Below are 21851 nucleotides of genomic sequence, written 5' to 3' on the forward strand. Positions count from 1 at the left end.
ACAGATCCCACCCTTGGCCAATTAAATCAGAATCTCAGAATCTGGCGAAGGAAGCAGGCCTAGTCATGAGTTTTGTTTGTTTTTTAAGTTTTCCACGTAATCCTAAAGTGTAGCCAAGGTTAAAAAACATTTTGGCTATTTCAGCTCTAGCCAGTAAGATGCGGGGAACACTTATCAAAATGTTTGTAAAATACTTGCTAACTGTATAAAATAAATATACAGGCTTTCTCATCCCTGCCCCTACATAGGTGGGTTTCTTTTTCCTTTTCTTAGCCAGTTGCAGATTCTAAAGAAACAGTTGGAAGGAAGTGGAGGTCTCACAGCCTTCTTTAGGGAAGGATGGGGGCACGAGGGTCGGGTCGGAAGCTTTGTTTGTATGTATTTCAGGAAGTAGAAAATATGGCATGTTCTCAGTTTCCCTAAATTATGTAACTTTGAAGGATGTGATCTATTTATGTCAAAATAACGAGGCATATAATACGTTGCATTTAACATGGGTGGGAATTCGTTGCAGAGTAATTAGCATTCCTTTCTTCAGCCTGTATTCAGTGGAAACATACCATTCACAACCTCTCTGTGTCCACATTTTCCAGTGCGTTGGAGAGCTTTTTTCAATAGAAATCTTTGTCCTTTTCCTAATAAGACTTGGATTATACTGGAAGAAAGTTAACATGTCTGTCTTTCTTTTCCTGGCAGGAATTGATTTTAAAATCAGAACGATAGAACTGGATGGAAAGAAAATTAAGCTTCAAATATGGTAAGTAAAAATACACATATGTAGGCAATGTTTCTACTTTCATCAGGAATTGAAAGTGCGAATTAAAATGTGAATTGTGATAAGTTAGGGGTATCCTGTGGTGGCTAAAACACCTTTTCTTTATCAGAACCAAGGAGAAATGGGTAAGTATTCAGAGATCTCTCCACCAAGAGTGAGATGGTGAGGAAGATACACTAACTCTGACAGCCAGGAGAGATCTGAGAACTCATTCTTCCAAAATGCTAATTTTATTGGGGAGGAAACTCAACTCTAAAGCGTGTCAGTTACTTTTTCATTGTAGTTGTTGCAGCTGTGAGATCAAGTAAGACAAAGTAGTCAAGTGGTAGGAACCCGAACAAAGGGCAGATCCAGGTTCCGGTCTCTGACTTGAGGACTTGGGGCCCCTCGCTTCCCTTCTTAGGGCCTACTTGTCCTCGTTTGTAAATGGATTGGTCAGACTGATGACATCTGAGTTCCCTTCCGGCTCTGATATTTTATCATTTATTTGCATATTTCCTCTCCTTAAATAAAAAAATGAGAAGCACCGCCCTGGGGAATAAGGGAGGAGAATGTCATGCCTCTCTTCTCTCACCTTGTAATACGCACGGCAAAGCTCTCCTCATGATCACCCAACTCTGACTGGTTAGTTTCTGAAGAATCTGTCAAACTGCAGTGAGTAAATATGGTTCCTCCAGATTGCCTGGTTGAATATTTTTGGCTTGAACTCAAACTCTTCTTGTTTTTTTTTAAGCCTGATTAAATTTCTTTCAGTATAAGGCCTTCCACGGAGCCACACAAATGTGGAGTCTTGAGGAAAGTTTTTGATGATGGTTTTGATTACTGATCTAATGTGTGACCATGACAGCAGGAAACAAAGCTTAGAAATTTAGAGCGTCATAGACTAGGAAGGAAGCAGGGCAAAAATAGTAAAGTCGTAAGATACATGCCAGCTTGTTCCTGAGGCTGTTTTTCTCCTTTGAATTTCAGAACCAGGGTAGAACTAGACCATCGTATTGAAATCCACCAGCCCTCCTTCTGTAGAGGTGGAAGCTGGACTTAGAGTGGTTAAATCCATCTGAGAGCGTATGTCTGGGTTAGTGATGGAGCGTTGAGTCAGCTTCATGGATTAGCCTCGTGTAGAGGTTCCCATACACTGCAGGGGAAAACTCTGTGAAGGTCACCACACACTGCCCTTTTCATCTGTTGGTATTTTGTAAGAAGTCAAGTATTTTAAAGATAAAAAGAAAATTTTATTAAGGGGGAAGCAAAAAGAATCTCTGACTCTGTGCTGTACAGCCCTGATCATAGCAGTGAGGAGAGTTTCTCTGTGGGTGATCAGCTAATTAGAACGCCGTAGCACAATTTATCAGCACTCTCAGTAGCAAAATAGTCTCTGTTCAGTCTTCATGGCCTACATTTAGGAGATTTCTCCTCCATCCTCTTTGCAGAGCTGGTTCTAAATCATATAGGGTGTTAGAACCAGAATACAGTTAGTCTGCTCAAAGGTGCTGGCTTCTGCTTTCCTGAGGATTTGTTTGCTGAGTACCAAACGAGTGCCTGTGTTTCTAATCCTGATCAGTGAGAGGATGGTAGGATAAGATGACGGTAGTATGCGGCCTGGCCCTGCACTGAACAGCTGAGACCCAGGTTCCCTGAGTCTCATTCAAGGGTGTGAGCTGTTTAGGGGCAGAGCTGGTACCCCAGCTCCCCCCTACCCCCCGAGTCTATTTCCTCTTCTGCAGAACAAGGATGACAGTAATAGCACCCCAGTGTGGTGGGCATCACGTGAGCACCATGTGAACGTATCTTGTAAGGTGTACATAAATGTTAAGGTATTTATTAATGTTTTTAATTGATTATATTTCCCTTGGGCCTTCATCTCATTTGGGTTTGGTATGCATTAGGTTTCTAGTATATTTCCACAAATGCCTCTTTTTTTAGAAGTGATCAAATCATACAGTTTAGTTTTGTCTTAGCAGCACAGAGAGTGAAATTAGTCCTTGTGGTACGTGGCAAAGGTAGGAGTATTGATCTTCCCAGATATCGAGGAAATGTGACTTCCTTTATAGGGATGGCTTCGGCAAATGTAATTTGAAATGTTTGCCTTTTTCACAGTGGATTTTAATGATAGGCCATCAACTAAAGGGCAAGAATGGATGCATGTGTATGTAATTTGGGGGGTGTTGTTCATATTTTGAAGTCTTTGGAAACGTTATCAATGACTGTATGTTGACCTCCAGGTCCTCATTTAATCACGGGCCCTGTAGCTGGAAAAGCCCTTGAGGAGATCCATTCTAGTGCGCTCGGCTGAGCAGAATTTACACAGTAGTAAGTCCAGCCTGACTGCTTGCTTTGTACAGAAATCAGACTTTCAGTCAAGAGAGCAAAGTGCCTCAATCGTCAGGCATTTGTCAAAAGGAGCAGAGCTACCTGTAGGAGTCCAGAATTTAGAACCGTTCCCTGTTCTCTCCCATGTGTGCTTGATGTATGTAACACGCCAGCTCCTAGCAGGGCTGTGCAATTTCCCGTTGCTGCTTTTATCATCAAGATCCAAGTTTTTCACCCAAGCCATTGTGCGCTCCTGACAGGCTCCCGCGGCCACGCCACCCCCGGCTCACAGACGCACGACAGACTCCCTTTGTGTCTCGCTCCCCTTCGTCCTGAAGCCGCTGCATCTGAGAGCAGACCACACTCATGTCTCCCACAGCTCAGAGCCTCTCCTCAGTGCTACTGGGGATGACTTTTAAAACCACTCTTCCTTTGTTTCAAATTTTAGGGACACAGCGGGTCAGGAGAGATTTCGAACCATCACGACAGCCTACTACAGAGGAGCCATGGTGAGTGTGTGCTAGGGTTTTGTGAAAGTAAAACATGAATATTCAGTCGTCAAGGTTGTAGGATTCAAGCTGGAGTCTAGTACATTGGAGAAAATAGACCCCTTTTTTGATGTGGAAACAAAACATTTAAAGGGATTTTTATGTTTTGTGTTTAGCAGCTGGATACTTCCTGATATTAATCATGGAATTAGCCTGTAGGTGTTTGAGATCTCTGATCTAAACACTCTGAGTGGTCGTGCAGTTCTGTGCCCTTCCCTTTTATTAACACCTTTGCCAGATCTTAGCAAGCCACGATCTCTGTGACCGAATGTTTGTTTCTTGCACCCTCTCCCCATTCAGCCTGCCACCCCCATCCCTTGTCCCTCGCCAGGTCCACAGCATCCACTCCTCTTGGCCCCTCTCTCTGGAGTCTCTGCCACGGCATTCTGCCAGCTGGCCAGGAAGTGGCCGAATGATCTGCGACTCTTAGAGGCTTAGGGTCTGGTGAATCTTGGCTTTTGGGCCTTCTTTGCTACATCCTAGCCTTATTTTTGTTATCATAACCTCATCGCTTGGCTGTGTTCCATCCTAAGATGCTTCATGTCTACAACCCAGTTACACCACTTGTTGGCTCGGGCAGATGCTGTGTAGTGGTGCGAGCAGAGTGGTGAGTAAGGCAGCTTAGAAGCTGAGCCCCGCTGAACCAAGCCTAGAACGTCAGGCCCAGAACGGGGCTTTATCTCTGGTTTTTAGGCCTAAGCCAAGTATAACTTGGAGCTTTGAATTACGATGAAACCCCATATGCTCAGAGAGTCTTGGAAGGTTGAACAGTTGAGATCTTGTACCCACCCTGGTAGACTGTGGGGTACCAGCTGCCATCACACCCAGCTCATTGCTTGAAAGACTGTTGTGGTCCTGAGGGTGGAGTGGGGGTGACAGAGGTGTCCCTTTGCCTTGGGGACTGTGAAATCTGAATCCGCACATCCCTTCCTTGTCATGCCACTCTCCTTTCCTCCTTCACTGCCACATACCGCCATTATTTGAGTGCCAGTAACTCATCCCCCCACAAAGGTTGGGGATTCCTTTTTAGAGCTCTGTCACCTTGGCACTGTATACCGCTAAGCATCTTATATATGTGTGTGTGTTCTCCACTCTCCACCCTGTAATATGTTTAAGATTGTGAAACATCATCGTTTTAAGAAGGATGGTTGTCAGCTACTCTCTGTTGTGCTTAGATTGGAATCAAAGGAACGGGACTTCACTTGTGTGCCTGGAAGAAGTTTGTTTGTTCGTTGTTTGTTTCCCCCACAAAGGATTGATAAATAAGCACATCTGAACAGGGATGGTTTGTAATAGTTTACAGGTCATTTTGATTAGAGGCGTCTTACAAACCTTTACACTGACCGCTTTTTCATTTTGTAGGGGAGATGTATCGATACCACTTGCAAGTAGAGAGTGGGCAAGAACACTGAGAATGTGGAGCAAAAGTTTCCCTCGGCTACTTAGCTCCAGTTCATGGTGTAAGGAAAGAGGTCCCTGAAGTGTGTTCTCTGATTTAGATCTGAGGGTTGCCTGTCTTCTTCATTTGTCTGCTCCTCGCCTTTTTTCACATCACTTCAACAGCTAGAAGCCGTTGCCAGTCCTCCCCATTTCGAAGGGAGGGGCTTTTGTCTCTTCTGTGATGCCAGAGCCTTACACATAGTAGATGCTCAGCGAACACTCGCTGAAGGGATGAGTCGCTGGAAAAGTTCAGACCTAGAAACAGCCTTAGATACATCTTCGGGGAATCCTGCTCTACTTGAGTCATGGGTCCCACATGTCGTCTGTTCCAGTGGGATGTGCGGCCATCATGGTCTCACTGGGACGAGTTCTCGTCTCAGCAGGTGGTGGTCCTGGCGGGTTCAGTTTGGTTGGCTCACGTCGGCAGCACTTTGGTAAGCACTGTACTGGGTCTGCCACCGTGACAGAGTCCTTTGGTCTATTTTAAACCATTCAGCGACATCCTTAGGCATAGCAGTAACCCTGATGAACCATCAGGCTGCGGGGGGAGAAGGGACCATATCATTGCGTTATCAACATTTCTCCTAGACCAGTGCTGCCTTGTGAACCGTAAGGAGGCTGTGGTTGTTATAGGTGTGGATACTAGATACAAAAAGTTCTTAACTGTGACACCTGATTTGTATTTCAGATGGATTCATAATATCAGTTAGCTTACAAACATAGGAGACAGTCGACGGTTTTCTGCTGTTGAAACCAAAGATATAAATTCATAATAGCTGCCAATTATTGAGTCCAAACTGTGTCCTGAGTTCTGGGTTAAGTACTTTACAAACAGTTCAGTAGATCCTGAAAACTCCAGTGTGGAAGATGTGTGGTCCTCATTTTCCAAATGAGGAAATGCAGACTGAGAGGGGTGAAATAACGTCTTCAGGATCTCCCAGCTGGCTTGTGATGGAGCCCAGGCTCGATGCCTCTGACTCCGGAGTCTGTGCCCTTGACCGCTACGCTGTGTTCACACTTCCTGTGCTAACCACCCAGAGTGCTACTTGAGAGACAGACAGCAGTAGAGATCAAGGTTGTCCACACAGCCCAAATGGTAGTCGAGCGAAGGCAGTTTGTTGGTTAATTTTAATGCTGTAGGCAGCTAAACACTTTGAATCAGAAATTGTTCAGGCTGCATTTTGAGGTTTCTTTTCATTGTGGTAAAATATATGGAACACAACATTTGCCATTTAAATATATAGTTCTCCACTTTCATTTTTTTTTTAGTTACCTTCATAATTGTAAAAATCTTCTTTACAGTGTAGCCAAAGTTAAACATTTGCATTTGAGGCTAGGAGGAGGGAGACAGAGAAGAATACTGTTTGTCACTTAAATTTAAATAAGAACATATATTTTTCTGGGTGTCAGAAGGTTACCTGTAATATAGAAAGCTTTGAGGAATACCACGAAATCACCCAAAATCCCACCACCATAAGAGTTGGCTTCTGTTAACATTCTGCTATGCTTCTTGGATTCTTTTATCTGTGTGTACATGTGTGTTTTATATGATTTATGTTTATGTACATTTATATTTTATATTTATTTACAAAGTTGGAAGCAAGACCCTGAAGGACTTTGCCTACCATTTAAGGAATTTTCATTGAATTATAAGTACCATGGAGAGATACTAAAGGGTTTTAAGCAATGAGGAGGTAACTCTGCTGCCCTTAAGGATAGTGGATTAGAGAGGTGGAGGTTAAGATTGAAAGCAGGGAGACCAGTTAAAGACTGTGACAGGAATCCAGGTAAAGGCTAATGGGTGAGATATGAATAAGGCCATGCGGAAGGGGGTAGCGGGTTAGGGGTATCAGATTGTGGCATTGTTGAGGTGGTTGGGTCTGTGGGACTTGGTGACTGACTGGCGATGGTGGAGATGACTCTCAGCAGTCTGCTTGAGCTGGCTGGCAGGGTTGCATTGCCTTTCCTCAACAAGGAGGAAGAGAGGATTTGGAAGGGACGAAGACATCCTCAGATTTCACTTAGTTGAGTTTTCGGTGACCACAGGAGACATCAGGGAGGCGATGTCCAGGCAGTGGTCTCCAAGGCGCATCTGACCCGGCTAGCTCTTCGGCCTCACCTGGTGCCCCTCTCCAGCTGGATATGGGGACTCTTGCCAAGCTGACATGCTTTGACTCAGTCTAGTGGGTTCTGGGCCTTCCTGGTTAGCAAGATTTTTATCCCATTTCTGCTGTGTCCCAGGCACTAAGGGCTTCCCTTCTTCATCCCAGCCCCTACCCCCTTGCCCATTTCATTTGCTCAGTCCTCAGGCCTTGGCTTTAATGTCATTTTCTCCGGGAACCCTTCCCTGATCACCCAGCCCCTCAGCCAGATCAGGTTACTGTCTTTACTCAGAGCTCCTTGTGCGTCTTCATCGCAGTCATCAAAATTATAATTAATTGTATTACTATTGATTCATTGTTTTCTTTGCTAGCTATCCGTGAGAGGAAGGGGCCTTGTCTATCTTACTGCTGGTCGCATTTAGTGTCAGGCACATAATAGGTGCTCAGTAAATATTTGTTGCATGAATGGACACATGGGTGGATCTCACACTTAATACAGAAGTATGGCCTCATGGTATAGATTTTAGAATAGGCAGCCTACAGGTGTCAGTTGAAACATTTAGAAGATAAACCATTTACAAATATCAGACATGAAGTCTTTTAAAATATGATGACGATGCTTTTCATTAAACCTGTATAACAAATGCATTATATTTTGAATGTCTGTGATTTACTTAGATAGTAACATTTTGATCAATCCGTATAAAAAATAATTTTAAAGTAGTATGGTTATAATCTTAGTATAAGAATAAGAAGCAAGATAATTTCTACTTAGAAAAAACAAGTGCACCACAGAAGTGATAACCTCTTACTCTCATTGTTATCTCTGTTTTGCTTAAACACCCTTCCAACTTTAGTTGGTGCCAAGTCTTATCATATGAGGTCAGGTAGAAGGGTGTATCACCTTTACCATAATCACTAATTCATTAAAGGTTAACAGTGAAAATGTTAACAGTGTATTTGTTTACATGGTGAGACAGTGGAAGATTTTATTTATTTATTTTCGTTCCTCTGTACTTTAAAAAATTTTTTTAGATTCCTTTCATAAAGACAAAAAAGAGGACCAGCAAAGGGTTTCTGGAGGAGAGGAGTACATTGACCTTATATTCTATAGCTTTAAATATATGTAGTACTAAACAAAGATCTTTTTTCCTCTTCTAGGGAATTCTGCTGGTGTATGACATCACAAACGAAAAGTCCTTTGACAATATTAAAAATTGGATCAGAAACATTGAAGAGGTGCGTATGGAAGGAGAATGGACGCTAGAGGAGGGCCCTGCTGGGTGATGGCGAAGGGCTCCTCCTGTCTCGCCAGCGCGCAGCAGAGCTGCCGGGAAGCAGGGCAGGGCCGGCCCTCGCTCTGCGCGGCGCCACGGAGGGCAGCGTCTCCGGTAGCGTCTCCGGTGCCGGTGCCGCCAGTCTGCCTGCTCTGCTGGGCGGGGCGGGGCGGGGGGATGCAGACAGAGGAGCAGTTTCACAGAATTTTAAACTCGGCCCCGATCTTGAAAATAATTTAATCCAAGTCCCCATTTTACACATAAGAAGACAGAGGCCAGAAAGAAGTGACTTGCATGTGCTCATAGAGCCTTTAAAAAGGAGAACCAGGATTAAAACATCTGGTTCCCGATGCTGTCTGTCCCTCCATGCTGTTTGACTGGCAAAAATATATCTTTATCCCAGCAACTTATCATTTTGCCCACCCCCCCAACAGTTTCTTCATCTTAGACATTGAAAATTTGACCTAGTTCCAGATTGATTGGTATTAAAATTTTTTAACATGTTTGATATTTCCGAAAGAAATCTGACTTTGAAATAATGTCGTACGTGTTTCGGTTAACCTACATGAATTTATTGTTTACATAGTTCAAAATCCGAAATGCCTTCCTCACTGACTCACTCGGTACTGAGGTTTTTTTCCCTTCTTTGACCCAAACTGATATTTGGAAGTCTTGTTGTTAGATAACTAGAAGTTTTGTTTCTGTTTGTTCATGTGCAAAAAAGGACATGAGATGACTTTAAGTCTTTGGGAAGAAAAGGCTTTGCACAGACTCTTATGCTGTAGCTTTCCCCCTCCTCCCATCTGTTAATTTTTTTTCTCTGAATCAGGACTTGTGTTGAGTGAAAGATTATTTGTCTTATTATTAAATTTATGGGTATGTTTCTGACAGGTTAGGATTTGTCTATTGAGCAACTGTGTTTTTCTCAGGCTGTTTTTATAACACACAGTTTTCTCCCGGCAGCACGCCTCTTCAGATGTGGAAAGAATGATCCTGGGTAACAAATGTGATATGAATGACAAAAGACAAGTGTCAAAAGAAAGAGGGGAGAAGGTAAATGGGAACTGAATGCGGAAAGATTGGAAATCTACTCATGCTAAACATTTAATTATTGATTTAAGTTTGAAAAATTTGTATATTTTAATCTGTTAAAAACAACAACAAAAAGATGTAATCCGTACTTGAACGGTATGAATTAGTATTTGAGATCTAGCTCCATATTCTGTGTAGTCATGACTCATTCCAAAAGAATTTGCTGTTTTCTGGGAGATAGAAGTTGGTCCTTTTTCAGACTCCTGCAGCTTAGCGTTCAGGCTATTTCTTCGCTATCTATGTGAAAATGCCCAGTTTTGAAGTTAAAATAATTCATTCTCTTTGAAAAAAAATAAGAGGAGAGGTGAAGTTTCAACAGTAATCATTTTCCAGTTCATTATTTTTTTTCTAAGAATATTTTACTACACATTAGATTTAAGCCATTATGGATAAACTCTCTGTAAACTTATCACACTGTGGTTATCATTTAAAGGTCATTTATAGGCGTTTCTCTATTTTGTGCCCTGCAAGACAAGAGTTTATTATATGTACATACTCATTTCTATGACATTTTCCAAATTGACTTAGAGGCTTCAATTTCTCAGTCTTGGAATTTTGCTTTAGCCTTTTTTTAGTGATACATGCAAAATGCATTTTGCTTTTCAATCTGACTGCAAACATTTTTCCTCTAAAAACAGTCCCTTAATCTTGGTGTTGTAAATGAAGTGGAAACTCTTTGAGGGTATTGGAAATGTGCGGGAGTTCACAATTTGCCACGATCAACAGAAACCCAAGAAATGAGTACTCAGTATTTTAAGCTTTTGTTCTGTAATGCACCAATTTATTTTAAAAAATAACGAAAAGTTGTATGATAATAAGTGTTGGAGGCTTATACTTTGGGAGCAGATGAAAGGGGCAAATGAATCTCAAATTAAGGGTAGAGGTACGCTTCTCAGTTTTTATAGTAAGTGTATTAGAAAACTAAAAGTATAATAGAAAAAAGAGAAGTACTTCAATTGTGTTTTGAGTGGAAGTGGTGCCATTTTACTTAACACTGAACAAAAAGGAAAAAATAAATAAATAAAAAGAAAAAATACTTTTGATGATGAAGTTAGATACCTAAATTTTAAACACAATAGAAAAAAGCAAAGAAATTTGAGAACCACAGGAGTTCTGAACTAAGTACTCTCTATGTTTAAAAAACTTGCACTGAATTTAAATGTTTCTGTTTGTCTTTCAGTTAGCAATTGACTATGGGATTAAATTCTTGGAGACAAGTGCAAAATCCAGTACGAATGTAGAAGAGGTAAGAAAGGATGCTTGGTGGTTTGTTATATAGTAGCAGTAGTGTCTTAAGGGCCCGTGTTCAAGCAAGTCTCCCAGCCTTGCCATTTTCTGACTTAGGGAATGTCTTGTGGGAACCCCACTTCCGTTTGTAAACTGCTTCTGACTTTCAGGCGGACCCTGGTTGTTGAATTTCAGCACCCATCCTCCACATGCACTGTATTAGATTGCTCAGTTAAGAGTCACTGAACGGAAGATGGAAGTTCAGTTTAAGTTCAGCTTTGCCCTTTGTGTGGGAAGCTGGAAATCCTGCTCTAGCCGACCGAGCACAGTGTTGTCTGCTCATTTATCATCGCTCGTGTCATCCTGTAGTAGCCGGGAGCCGGGAGCCTTAATTACGTTCATGTCTGCACTCTCTCAAGAGAGAGTTAAACTGTTAGCTTATTGAGCAGATTCCCTCAGTGTACATATTTGAAGTTGATTAAGCCTGATACATTTTAACACAACGCATTAAGCAGAAATAAGAAAGCATGTTTATCAGAGAGCAGTTTTAATAAATTTTCATTAAGTTAACTGTTAAAACCAAATTATCTAAAGTATTCGAAGAACAGATTTTCTTTACCAAGGGCAGAGTTGTTGATAATATTTTCTTTTTCAAAAACATTTTTTTAAGCTGACCATAAAAATAATACATGTACTATGTGTTAATACAGGTAATTAACAATAATACTGATTGTTTCATAAACATTTAGTTTCTCAGGCTATTCACTGTTCACCCGGACATCACGGTTAAAAATTGAGGGGGAGGGTATAGCTCTGTGGTAGAGTGAATGCCTAGCATGCACAGGGTCCTGGGTTCAAGCCCCAGTACCTCCATTAAAAATAAGTAAAGACCTAATTTCCTTCCCCCCAAAAATAATTTTTTTTAATTGAGACTTAGATGACTTTATGGACTAGTAGACACTGATCAGAACGTCGTCTTTGTTTTAAATAACCAATACGCAGTTTTTCAGGTTGGCTAATGGGTGTTAGGAAACAGGCAGCCTCTACTGACTTACTTACTCAAGCATAGATAAGCAGAAAAATGCTTCCATCTGCCTGCCATGGAAGGATTTCCTTCCATCAGAAAGAGAGGAGCCTCTTCAGTCAGCTTTACTAGTGGAGACAGGATCAAAGCTTGCTCACTGAGATGGCCCGTGTAGGTTTGTTCCCACAGGATGGACTCCATACCCTGGCTTCATCGAGAGTCTTCGGTCTCTGTTAGTCCTACCCTGATCACACCTGTGGCTTAGGGAGAACGTTGAACTCTGGAAATACAGAGCTGGGAATTGCCCGAACTGCTTATTCTGGCCAGGTATCCTGCAGAAGTTAGCGGTTTTCCCAGAGCTTTAACTTAGCCTGATGAAACTAGGATGGGCTAACTTAGAAACTTAGACTTGCAGGTGAACGGTGTGACAGTGCGACAGACTGCGAGTGCTAACAGTAGTTACCGTATTGCTTGTTTGACTTGATTGGGAGTAGTCCTTTGGCTCGACATTTTTGAGGGCATCAGGAGCGATTGGGAGGCAAGAGACCAAGATAACAGTGGGTTTAGCACGGAGACAACTGAAGAAGCTTTAAGAGTCTTGGCTATGTAGAAACTCAGTAAGGATGATAGGTTCTCTAAATGTTTGGTTTGGCTTTGGGTCAATAAACACCAGGCATTAAATGTCACTGAGATTCGTCCTGCTTCTATTTGAACTGATTTCCACAGTGGGGAATTTAGCTGAGCTGTGAGAACTGTTGGGATTTTGGAGTGTTAAGACGTGGAAGATTATATATTCTCAGGTATAAGAGTGAAAGCAATTTGAAAGAGAGGAGGTTGGGAGGAGAAGGTAGAGAGTTTTGAGAAAACAGATTTTAGGGCTACTGGGTAATAACCAGCATCTCTCAGGCCAGGGACTGTGCCCCATCATGGGGACGAGCAGATGTCCCAGAACCTGTTCCTCGCAAGCGCTCCTGGTCAGCTGAGAAAACTACCCATGACTCAACAGGTTCATGTTAGAAACTTGTGCCAGATAGTATGTGCAGAAAATATTTGATGAATTGAAAGAATGACAGTTCGATAACATTGGAAAACGTTAATGATACAATTGAAAAATAAGATACAGTGTTCATGTGTTTACTGTAGTTGCAATTATGTTCTTTTCTCAATTCAGAACTTTAATATAATTATATTTTACAGTGAAATAATAAACATTTCTACATTTCTGTTTAAAAATATAAATATATAATAACGAGATTTTTGTTTACTTCTAGGCATTTTTTACACTTGCACGAGATATAATGACAAAACTCAACAGAAAAATGGTTTGTATGACATATAATTTTGTTTTCTTATTTACATTGTTAATTTATTTGATTAAAGGGATAGGCCTGATTATAATATGTTCCCATTAACTCATTTTTTTCCTGACTTCCATTTTCCCCTGGTTAAACTCTGATTCTTATTTCTGTTTCTTCACTTTTCTTATTTCTGAACTGCAGCTGTTTCAGCTAACTCTTTAAGTGGTCTTTAATTGAATTTTGATCAGAATAATTAAAATAATAATAGCACAAATTAAATTTGTAATCTCTCTATATCCGTATATATTTGATCTTGAAGTTGCTGAAGTTAGCTTAAATTTGAAACAATCTCAGTGATGAATCATTAGGACAACCTTGAAAGTTTGGTTTAAGCAGAATCTTGAGTATAATTGTCTGCCTTATGTTACCAGCTCTTCTTACCTCTAACAACAGGATTGCCTCTACCAGTATCTTAACATTGTTTCCATCATTACCCTTGAAACTTCACATTCTTTTGGTTATAATTTCTTTGAACTGGAAATAGAAACTTTCTAACCAATACATTGTTAATATAGTAGGTACTGTCTTAATTTTTTTTTCTTATTTTAATCCACAATTTCCAAAGAAACAGACAACATCAGAGCTTAACTGTTTCCCTTCCTAAATAAACATTCTACTCAGTACACATTTATGGCATGATTTGATATATATATACATTTTTTTTAGATAATTGGGGTCACACCATGAAACTTTTATTTCCTTGTTAACTTTATCTTCTGTTTTCTAGAATGACAGCAATTCATCAGGGGCAGGTGGACCAGTGAAAATAACAGAAAACCGATCAAAGAAGACCAGTTTCTTCCGTTGCTCGCTACTTTGATGGACTCTTTCTGAGAGACTGCAGCACACCTAGAGGACCCTTTCCTGCTTCTCTGAAAGCACAGGTCACCAAGCCTCAGAATCGTCCCGCCCAGCTGCTACTGAGAGCACTGTTGAACCTAGACCTCCCGACACAGAACGTGCAGTGGATTCCAGCCTCACGGCCCATCAAGACAACTGGCTTCTTTTTTCAAATGTGGAAGCAATGAAGTGGAGACACGTGCCGGACTTAACTTGTTTTTCCTTTGTTTTATTGTGTGTTGCAGAAGCTGCTGTCTTTCTTTTTCTCACTTTGCACATCAGTGTTAGCCTTCCCGTGTTACAGCACAATCTGAGATTCATATCTGCACACTTTTGTCTGGTGAGGTTCTAGACAAATTTGTGCGTTTGGGGACGTTTAAAAAAAAGAGTGGAACGTTTAAAGCAGAGGATAATATGCTAAAATTAAAGGACGTTTGGTCTGGTTCATATGGCCAAATGTTATTGCATTGATAGCATTCATTTAAGGGCTTTGATTTTTCTTAAGTAAGAGTCATTAAATTCGGATAAAATTTATCTTCAAAATTCATGAAGATACCCATCTATTCATCAAAGACCACAGTGTCTTTGTTCAGATTGTTTAGAGTTTTGCTTCATTCCTGCCCTTTCTGCCTGAGTCTGGGTAGCTGAGTAAATCACTTTTTCAGTTGATTACCTCTGCCTAATCTCCTGAAACTGTGTTTGGAAATGACCTTAATGTCACTTTTCTTGAGGTTTGTTTTTGCTCTTCTTTCCTGTGTTTGACCTGTTGTAATCACTCAGTTATCTAAAACATAACATTTGAACTTTGTTGTCTAAATGTCAACTTCATGAACTGAAATTTTACATATGCAGAGAGATGGACCATTTAAGGTTTTATTTCAACATCTAATAGTTCTGTCACATCAGGCTACATAATTTGTTTTTTCTTAGATTCACTCCTTCCCTTGCTGGGTTAGTAGTAATTCTTAACAGAATCCCTGTCGGCAAGAGTTAACAGGTTAGACTGAGATTTCGTTCACAGAAAGCTTACCTACAGGGAGAGAGGTTGACCTGCGGACATCAGTTTCATAGAGATAGCTCTTGGTATGGTGAAAGTAATGATTTTTGTTCTGTTTTTATTTGGGCCTTTTTTTTTTTTTTTTTTTTTTTTTCAGTGTGAGTAATTAGACCTAGTGCAGCCTCTAGGAAAAGTCTTGCCTTTTCATTTGAGAAATTATGAGCACAGTTTCAGTTTTACAGCAGCTGTTGTTGAATGTGTAGAACCCAGTTCCATCTGTTCAGGTTTGTTGTTACAGAACTTGGTCCAGCCATTTGGGCCAAAGCCAACCAAAAGCTTAGCTGCCTTTCTCACCGCACACTGGTACTGGCATGCTTTCTATAGATGAAACCGTCACATAAGGAAAAAAGGTATTTAGTGATAACTTATGTGCCAAATTCCTTGCTGTTATTCTAGCCTTCAGTGTCATAACACAGAATGGAGTAATAAAGAGGTAATTCAGGAATAATAATTCTGCTTCCTGTTAGGCCTGTTTCGTTTCACAAAGGCTACCACCATGCTTGATAGTTAAGACTGGGAGAGGAACGTGGAAATGGCTTGCTCGTTACCACAGAGAATTCTGCTCCAGGTTAAGGTGTATCACGAGAACGCTTGGACCAGTCAACCTTTCCTGCTTGTTTGAAAACTTTCGTACAATTTCCCGGCGGGAAATATACCAGAGCTGTTTTTGATGGGTACACTAAACGTATTGTTCACAAATTCCAGCCTTCTTGATTTTTTTTTTTTTTTTTTTTTTTGGTACTTACCTATAGGCCTAAAGGCACCTGTTGGTGTCTCAGTATAATCAGTAGTTCCTTGATTGAAAGTTGACTGTAAGTCTACCATCTTAAAATTAGATATCTTTCTGGAATGAAAAAAATAGTTTCTTAAAAACATCTTGTATTCACTAATTTTCTGAAAAAGATCTCAGCAGTTAAGCTTTCTGGATGGTAACGAAGTGATTTCTAGAAGGCAAGTGCTATGACACCATGTATGAATGTAATTTTCTTAGTAATTTACCTCTGACTCTTTGGTGTCTTAACACTTTGGTTTATATCTCAGGGGTTGTCTGCAAACCAAAACTGACATATTCTGTGGTTAGCCTTTTTTTTTTTTTTTTCCCCTCAACAGAATGCTTTGCTTTTTTTTTTTTTTTTCTTCTTCTCTCTTCTCTTGTCTTCTATGTCTTAATACCTAGTCTCCATGAACTTCCCTTTGAGAGAGCCCTATACAGATTAGATGAGTCTAGAAGTGCTCTTTGAAGTAGCAGCGAACCGGGGGTATATACTCTGTTATATAGAAATAAATCGTCCTTGCTATTTTCTTATATTTAGCTTTGCTACATTGTATATAATTTGAGCTAAGACTGTAGGAAATTCACTTTTCTGCATGGTAAAACGCCCCAATAAATATTCCCCTTTGCTTAATAATGTACATATAGTGCATTATTTTTTCTATTTGTAGATGAATTTAGTGACAGATAATTGTCTGTTCCCTGCTGAAACTGAAGAAACCTAGTTTTGTGTGAACCTTTTTCTGTGGTCTTATGGATAAGGTACATGAAGATTTTTTGCAGCAGTGTTAGTGGTTCGGGGGCTGCATTTTATTATCAGCGTGCTAATTTTTGACAGGAACGGGACTACACCTTTTCAAGTAAGCGTCTGAGGGTATCAGACGATGAAAATGTGCTGTAACTAAGTAGCATGTAAGTCAGTTGATTGTAAACCGTTTCACTGGGAACTGATTTTAGCTATATTTTACTTCAGACAGATGATGAGAAAATAACCCACCTGTGCATCAGTTAGAAGGTGCTCAGGGTTTCTTACTCTTCACATGAACATTCTGTGCAGTCTTTGTTATAAATTTCCAGAAGACTATACTCTTTACTTTGAAGGACTATTTTTTAATTATACCTCATTTAGCTAACTAGTATTCTAATACCTGGTAGAAAAACAGTGAGCCAGTCTTTAAGCATCCGGCATAATTTAGACTGTTTTGAACTAAAGGCATCATTGGAAAAGGTAGGAGGTAGTTTAGTTTAGGATAGAACATACATGTCATATCCAGTAGTGCAAAAGAAGTATTATCTTCCTGTCTCCATTAACAAACTTAGCTGTGCAATATAGATAAATGTTTGCAGAAATTTCTAAATAAGAGATTATAACTCCACTGTACAGGTTCTGAATGCTGAGAATCTGTATTAAGGCTTATACAGTTTTCCCTGTGAACAGTGATACATGGAAGCAGACTTTTCTAGCTCATGTCTTAGATTTCTTTATAAATTTAGTTCCTAATCTTTAAAGATGAGCTTCTAAGCTTGACATTTTAAAACAGCATTTCATTATGTTGGTTTACTTATCTCAAATTTTAAGCACCATTTCTGCTGTCAGGTTTTTAAGAATTTTTCTTGTAACAGGACGTTCCTTTCTCCTTCTTGTTATATCCAAAGAAGGGGGTGAGAGAATGTCTAAAAATGAAATTCTTGTCCTAGAGGGACCCCGAGGGACAAGATAATGCTAATAAAATGTCAAATGCTAGCACAATTTTACAGTAGAATCAGTCTTTTTTCAGACTAATAAATTTAATGGCTGTCATGTTTACTATGAAAAAAATCGAAGTGACTGAAATTTACAGAAATGAAAATTAGCAAACAATTATTTTAGGGATATTTTCAAATTTTACTTCATTTTTTGAAATGCTTGTGTCATACGCAATTGCATTTCTTATTGCCAAGAACTAATAGAACTTCTTGTTTTATTTCTTAGCTTTTTTTAAAATGTGAATTTAATTATTATAATTCATTCCTATGGCCTTACAGATGGGTTTTATTTTGTTTGCGGCTGACACTGTTCCTTTAATGCAAAATACTATAATCTATTTGACTAAAATCATGCCCCTAGTGGGAAATACCTAGTTTTTCCATATAATTATCCTACTGTGTATGTTTCAGCATATTTCACTTTTGCTCCAATGGCTTAATGTGAAAAAGTTCCCGCAGATGAAGTGGACCTGTCATGTGCTTAATCTTCTTTAAGCCAGTTCATCAATTGTGTACTGATACTGATGCTGTGTTTTCTTTTTTAAAGAAAAAATGGATTTTATTCCAGGTGAACTTTTTTTTACAATAATGTTCGTCTAAAATAAAAACTACATGATGAAAATAGTCATGTCTCTCTGAAATGGATTACACAGTTTTAAAATGTTTCTTCTAACTTGCTAGATAAGTGTCTTGAACCACGGTAGACTTGAGATAATTTAGCAAACTTCCCTTCTGACTTAAAAAAAAATGGCCAGTGCGTCTGCTCATTCTTAGTTCAGAATACATGGGGGTTATTCTGTTACAGAACTGCAGACTTAAATTGAACGTCCTTCCCTCTTAGCCCTTGCAAGTTTGGTTTCTATTGTTCTCACGTCCAGTAACACAATTTGATGTCGGTGTTCTGTGGATGTCCCACCCCGGTGCTGGCACATGTTCCCAGTCCTAGCCTTTGTCATTCATCGTTCATCCCTTCAACCATTTGGAACACTTTCACTGTTCTTCTCCAGCTTCTTTCTCTGTTCCTTTTCCCACTCTTGATAGATCTTTCATCTGTCTCACGCAGAGAAGCATCGATCTACAACCACCTCTGCCTCCTGAACCTACAGCCTCCCGTGGGCTGGCTGCACTCTCTCTCCCCTCATCCTCACCTCATGTAGCACAGAAATTCCTCCTATTCCGTGCTTTCTCTCCGCCTCTGTGGGTTCATCTTTCCACCTCTTTGCTGCTTCTCAGGGAACTCACAGCTCTCTTATACCTTCAAACTCTTATCCTGTGTTACCTTGTTTCCCTAAGCGTCTTTAACCCTCCCACCCCGTGGCCTCATGTTGCTCTCACCCACTGCTGTTTCCTCTTCCTGTCAGAGCCAAGCTTCTTCAAAGAGTCACCCATAGCTACTGGGTTCACTTTTTTATTTTCTATCTATTTCTCAACCTCCTCCAGTTTGACTTCCACCCCCATCGTGTCACTGACATCATGCCAACTGTGGCCGAGTTGCTAAATAGCAGATGATTTTCAGTCCTTATCTCAGTTAACCTCTTGGCAGCATTTAACAAGAAATGTTCTCTTCCCTTAGTTTCCTTCCCTTGGTGACAATATTCTCCTGATTAACCACTTATCCAAAATCATTTCATCCTTTTTCATAGTTCTTAAATAGCTCGTGACTTCTGTGGTAGACTGAATAATGGCTCCCAAGGATGCCAGCGTCCTAACCCCTGGCACCTGTCAGTGTTACTTTCCAAAAGGGAGTTTGCAGATGTGATCAAGTTAAGGATCTTGAGGTAGGAGGGTATCCAGGTGGGCCCTGTATAATCCCAAGGGTCTTGATGAGAGAGACACAGGAGGAATCAGAAGAAAACTGCGGTGATGGCAACAGGTAGAAAAGGTGATGTGATGCAGGGCCGTGAGCCCAGGAATGCGGGTAGCCTCTAGGATTTGGAAAAGGAGGGGGAAGAGATTTCCCCCTATAGCCTCCAGAAGGAAATCAGCCTGGCCCTGACACCTTGATTTTAGCCTGCTAAGACTCATTTCGTAATTCTTACTTCCAGAACTGTAAGGGAATAAATTTCTGTTGCTTGAAGCCTTAAATTTGTGTTAATTTGTTTACGGCAACAATCGGACACTAATACAGTTTTCAGTTTTGTATCTTTAGTCCCAACCCTTTTCCAGAGAGCCACTGTCATCTACCCAGATCCCCAAACAGGTAATCAACCTCCAAGTCTTACACGTCCTAACTCCTTACTCTGTTTCTAACCCATCCACTTGATTTCTGCCTCTGTCTTTATTCAGGCCTCCTCATCTTTGCCTAGATTTCTGCTACCTCTCCTTACCAGTCTTCTAGTTCCTAATCTTATTTTCCTCCAATCCTGCTTTCACAGTGCTGACAGGTCATTAAAACTGGAGTCTTAATGTTATGGCCACATTTAATCCTTCAGTGGTACCTCGTACCCTTGGGGGAAAAAGAACCTCAACTCTTTAGCCTGATGAATGAAGTCCTTTGCCATCCACACATCTTTGTGTCCCGGCTTAGATTTTGTCACACCTTCACTCATACACATCTTTTGAGCCTCAGCAGTAACTGTGGTTCCCCAAACATAACGTGCTTTGTCATTCCTTTCCTTCCGCTGCTCCTTCTGCTGACTTCCTGCCCTTTGTCCAGCTAACTTCTCTTTTGAGTTTCAGGAAGGGTTTCTCTGGGAAGACTTCAGCCACAACCCATCCTCAGTTAGAAGCCCCCTCCTGTGTTTACGCAAAGCATCACTCACTGCACTGGATTCAAATTGTCCATTTACTTTCCTTCCTCCACTGGACTCTAAGCTCCTGCAGGAGGGGACATCAATCCATCAGCCACCGCAGCATCCTAGACTGTGCACCCTGAGGGGACTCAGGATGGAGGAAAGCTGGATACTGGCTGTAGATAGTTAAGGCGCACATCAAAGGAATGATTTCAAAAAGCCCAGACTCTTGCATCTTCCCATATATAGAAAAGCACTAAATTCATTAACTTAAGACATCTGGTTTTTCTTTAATTAACAGTAGTCTTTTGATGTTCCAACCACTTGTTTCTGTTTTTGTTTTGCAAAAACTATATATCCTGGCTCCTCCCTTACCTCTTTGGAGCTGTCTGAGAAGCTGTCTTCCCGGCTTGCGTCCTTAGCAAATCTGCCAAATAAAACATAATTCTCAACTTTTAGGTTGTGCTTTTTTTTTTCAATTGACACAAGTAAAATTAACTGATATTAATTAACCTTAAAAACTTGTGTGTGTGTGTGTGTGTATACACCTTTCTAGAAGCCATCTTTAGTTTGCACCATTCCTAACCTCTTCAATTTGTCTGCTTCTCTCCAGACTCCTGCTAGTCTCCCTGATTCATGCCTGCAGATGGCAAAGACCTCTTATCTGGAATCCCATTTTCCATTTTATTTACACGGGAGATCTGATCCTGTCCACTCCCCTAGAGAAACGAAGGACCTGAAGGAAACTCGAAGCTGCCGGCTTTTTCTGTCTTTTGTCCCTCTCCTAACACTCCTAGGACAGCCTGAACTACTTTCTGTCCCTCAGAAATGCCCTGCTCTCTTTCACTTTGAGGCCTTTCCATTTGTCCTTCCATTTCTTCCCTACTTCCTAGCTTTGCTGACTCCTAAGCCAAGACCTGAAAAAGTGGGTGTTACCTTCTTTAGCAACACCTCACCAGTCTGGATTGGCTGTCCTCCCCCTTCCTGTGTATCCTCAGCCACTGCACTTCTTGTCTGGCTTCCCCACGAGACTGCAAGCTCCAGGGTGACAGGAGGTACGCTCCCACTGCCTAGCTTTGTGCCTGATACTTAGCAAGAATTTAACATGCATTTTGAATGAATGAATAAGTGGTTGAGTGGAAATCTTTCAGCACCAAAAAACACCAAAAAACAAAGCTCAAGTGTTAGTTTATTGTCAATCATTGGTAGGTATTTCAAAGCTTTACTGGATGATCTGCTAATGTGTGGTATTGCTTTTTGCACCCTCCCACCCCTCTAGGTGCACACCCAACAATCTAGCCTTATCTATATAGTGTGTGTCAGGCTCCTTAGCCCAGGAGACTTTAAGGGTTTTAATTCCCAGCATCCCTTAGTAAGTTTCTATGTTTTGAAGTCTTTGGAGAAAACTCAGAGTAAGTTCATAAAAACTTAATGAGTCAATAGCACTGCTACTCAGCCTCACATTCCTCACTTGTAAATAGAATTGTTGAAATCAGTGTAAGAGTGCTGTTTAAGCAGCAATGCATTGGATAAATGTAAGGTGCCATCATT

The 21851-nt window shown here is 40.7% G+C and overlaps 1 protein-coding gene across 1 annotated transcript; it reads left to right on the top strand.

Moving 5' to 3' along the window:
* Positions 1-696: 696 nt before the first annotated feature.
* Positions 697-18192, top strand: RAB8B (RAB8B, member RAS oncogene family; the record flags this gene model as incomplete). The annotated part of the gene is given in 7 exon segments (XM_064485443.1): positions 697-757; positions 3534-3594; positions 8337-8414; positions 9416-9505; positions 10725-10790; positions 13067-13117; positions 13881-18192. Coding segments are annotated over 7 exon segments (500 nt in total), but the record flags the coding sequence as incomplete, so codon positions are not given.
* Positions 18193-21851: the final 3659 nt, after the last annotated feature.

Source organism: Camelus dromedarius, chromosome 5, assembly GCF_036321535.1.
Source record: "Camelus dromedarius isolate mCamDro1 chromosome 5, mCamDro1.pat, whole genome shotgun sequence".
Classification (NCBI taxonomy): Eukaryota; Metazoa; Chordata; class Mammalia; order Artiodactyla; family Camelidae; genus Camelus; species Camelus dromedarius.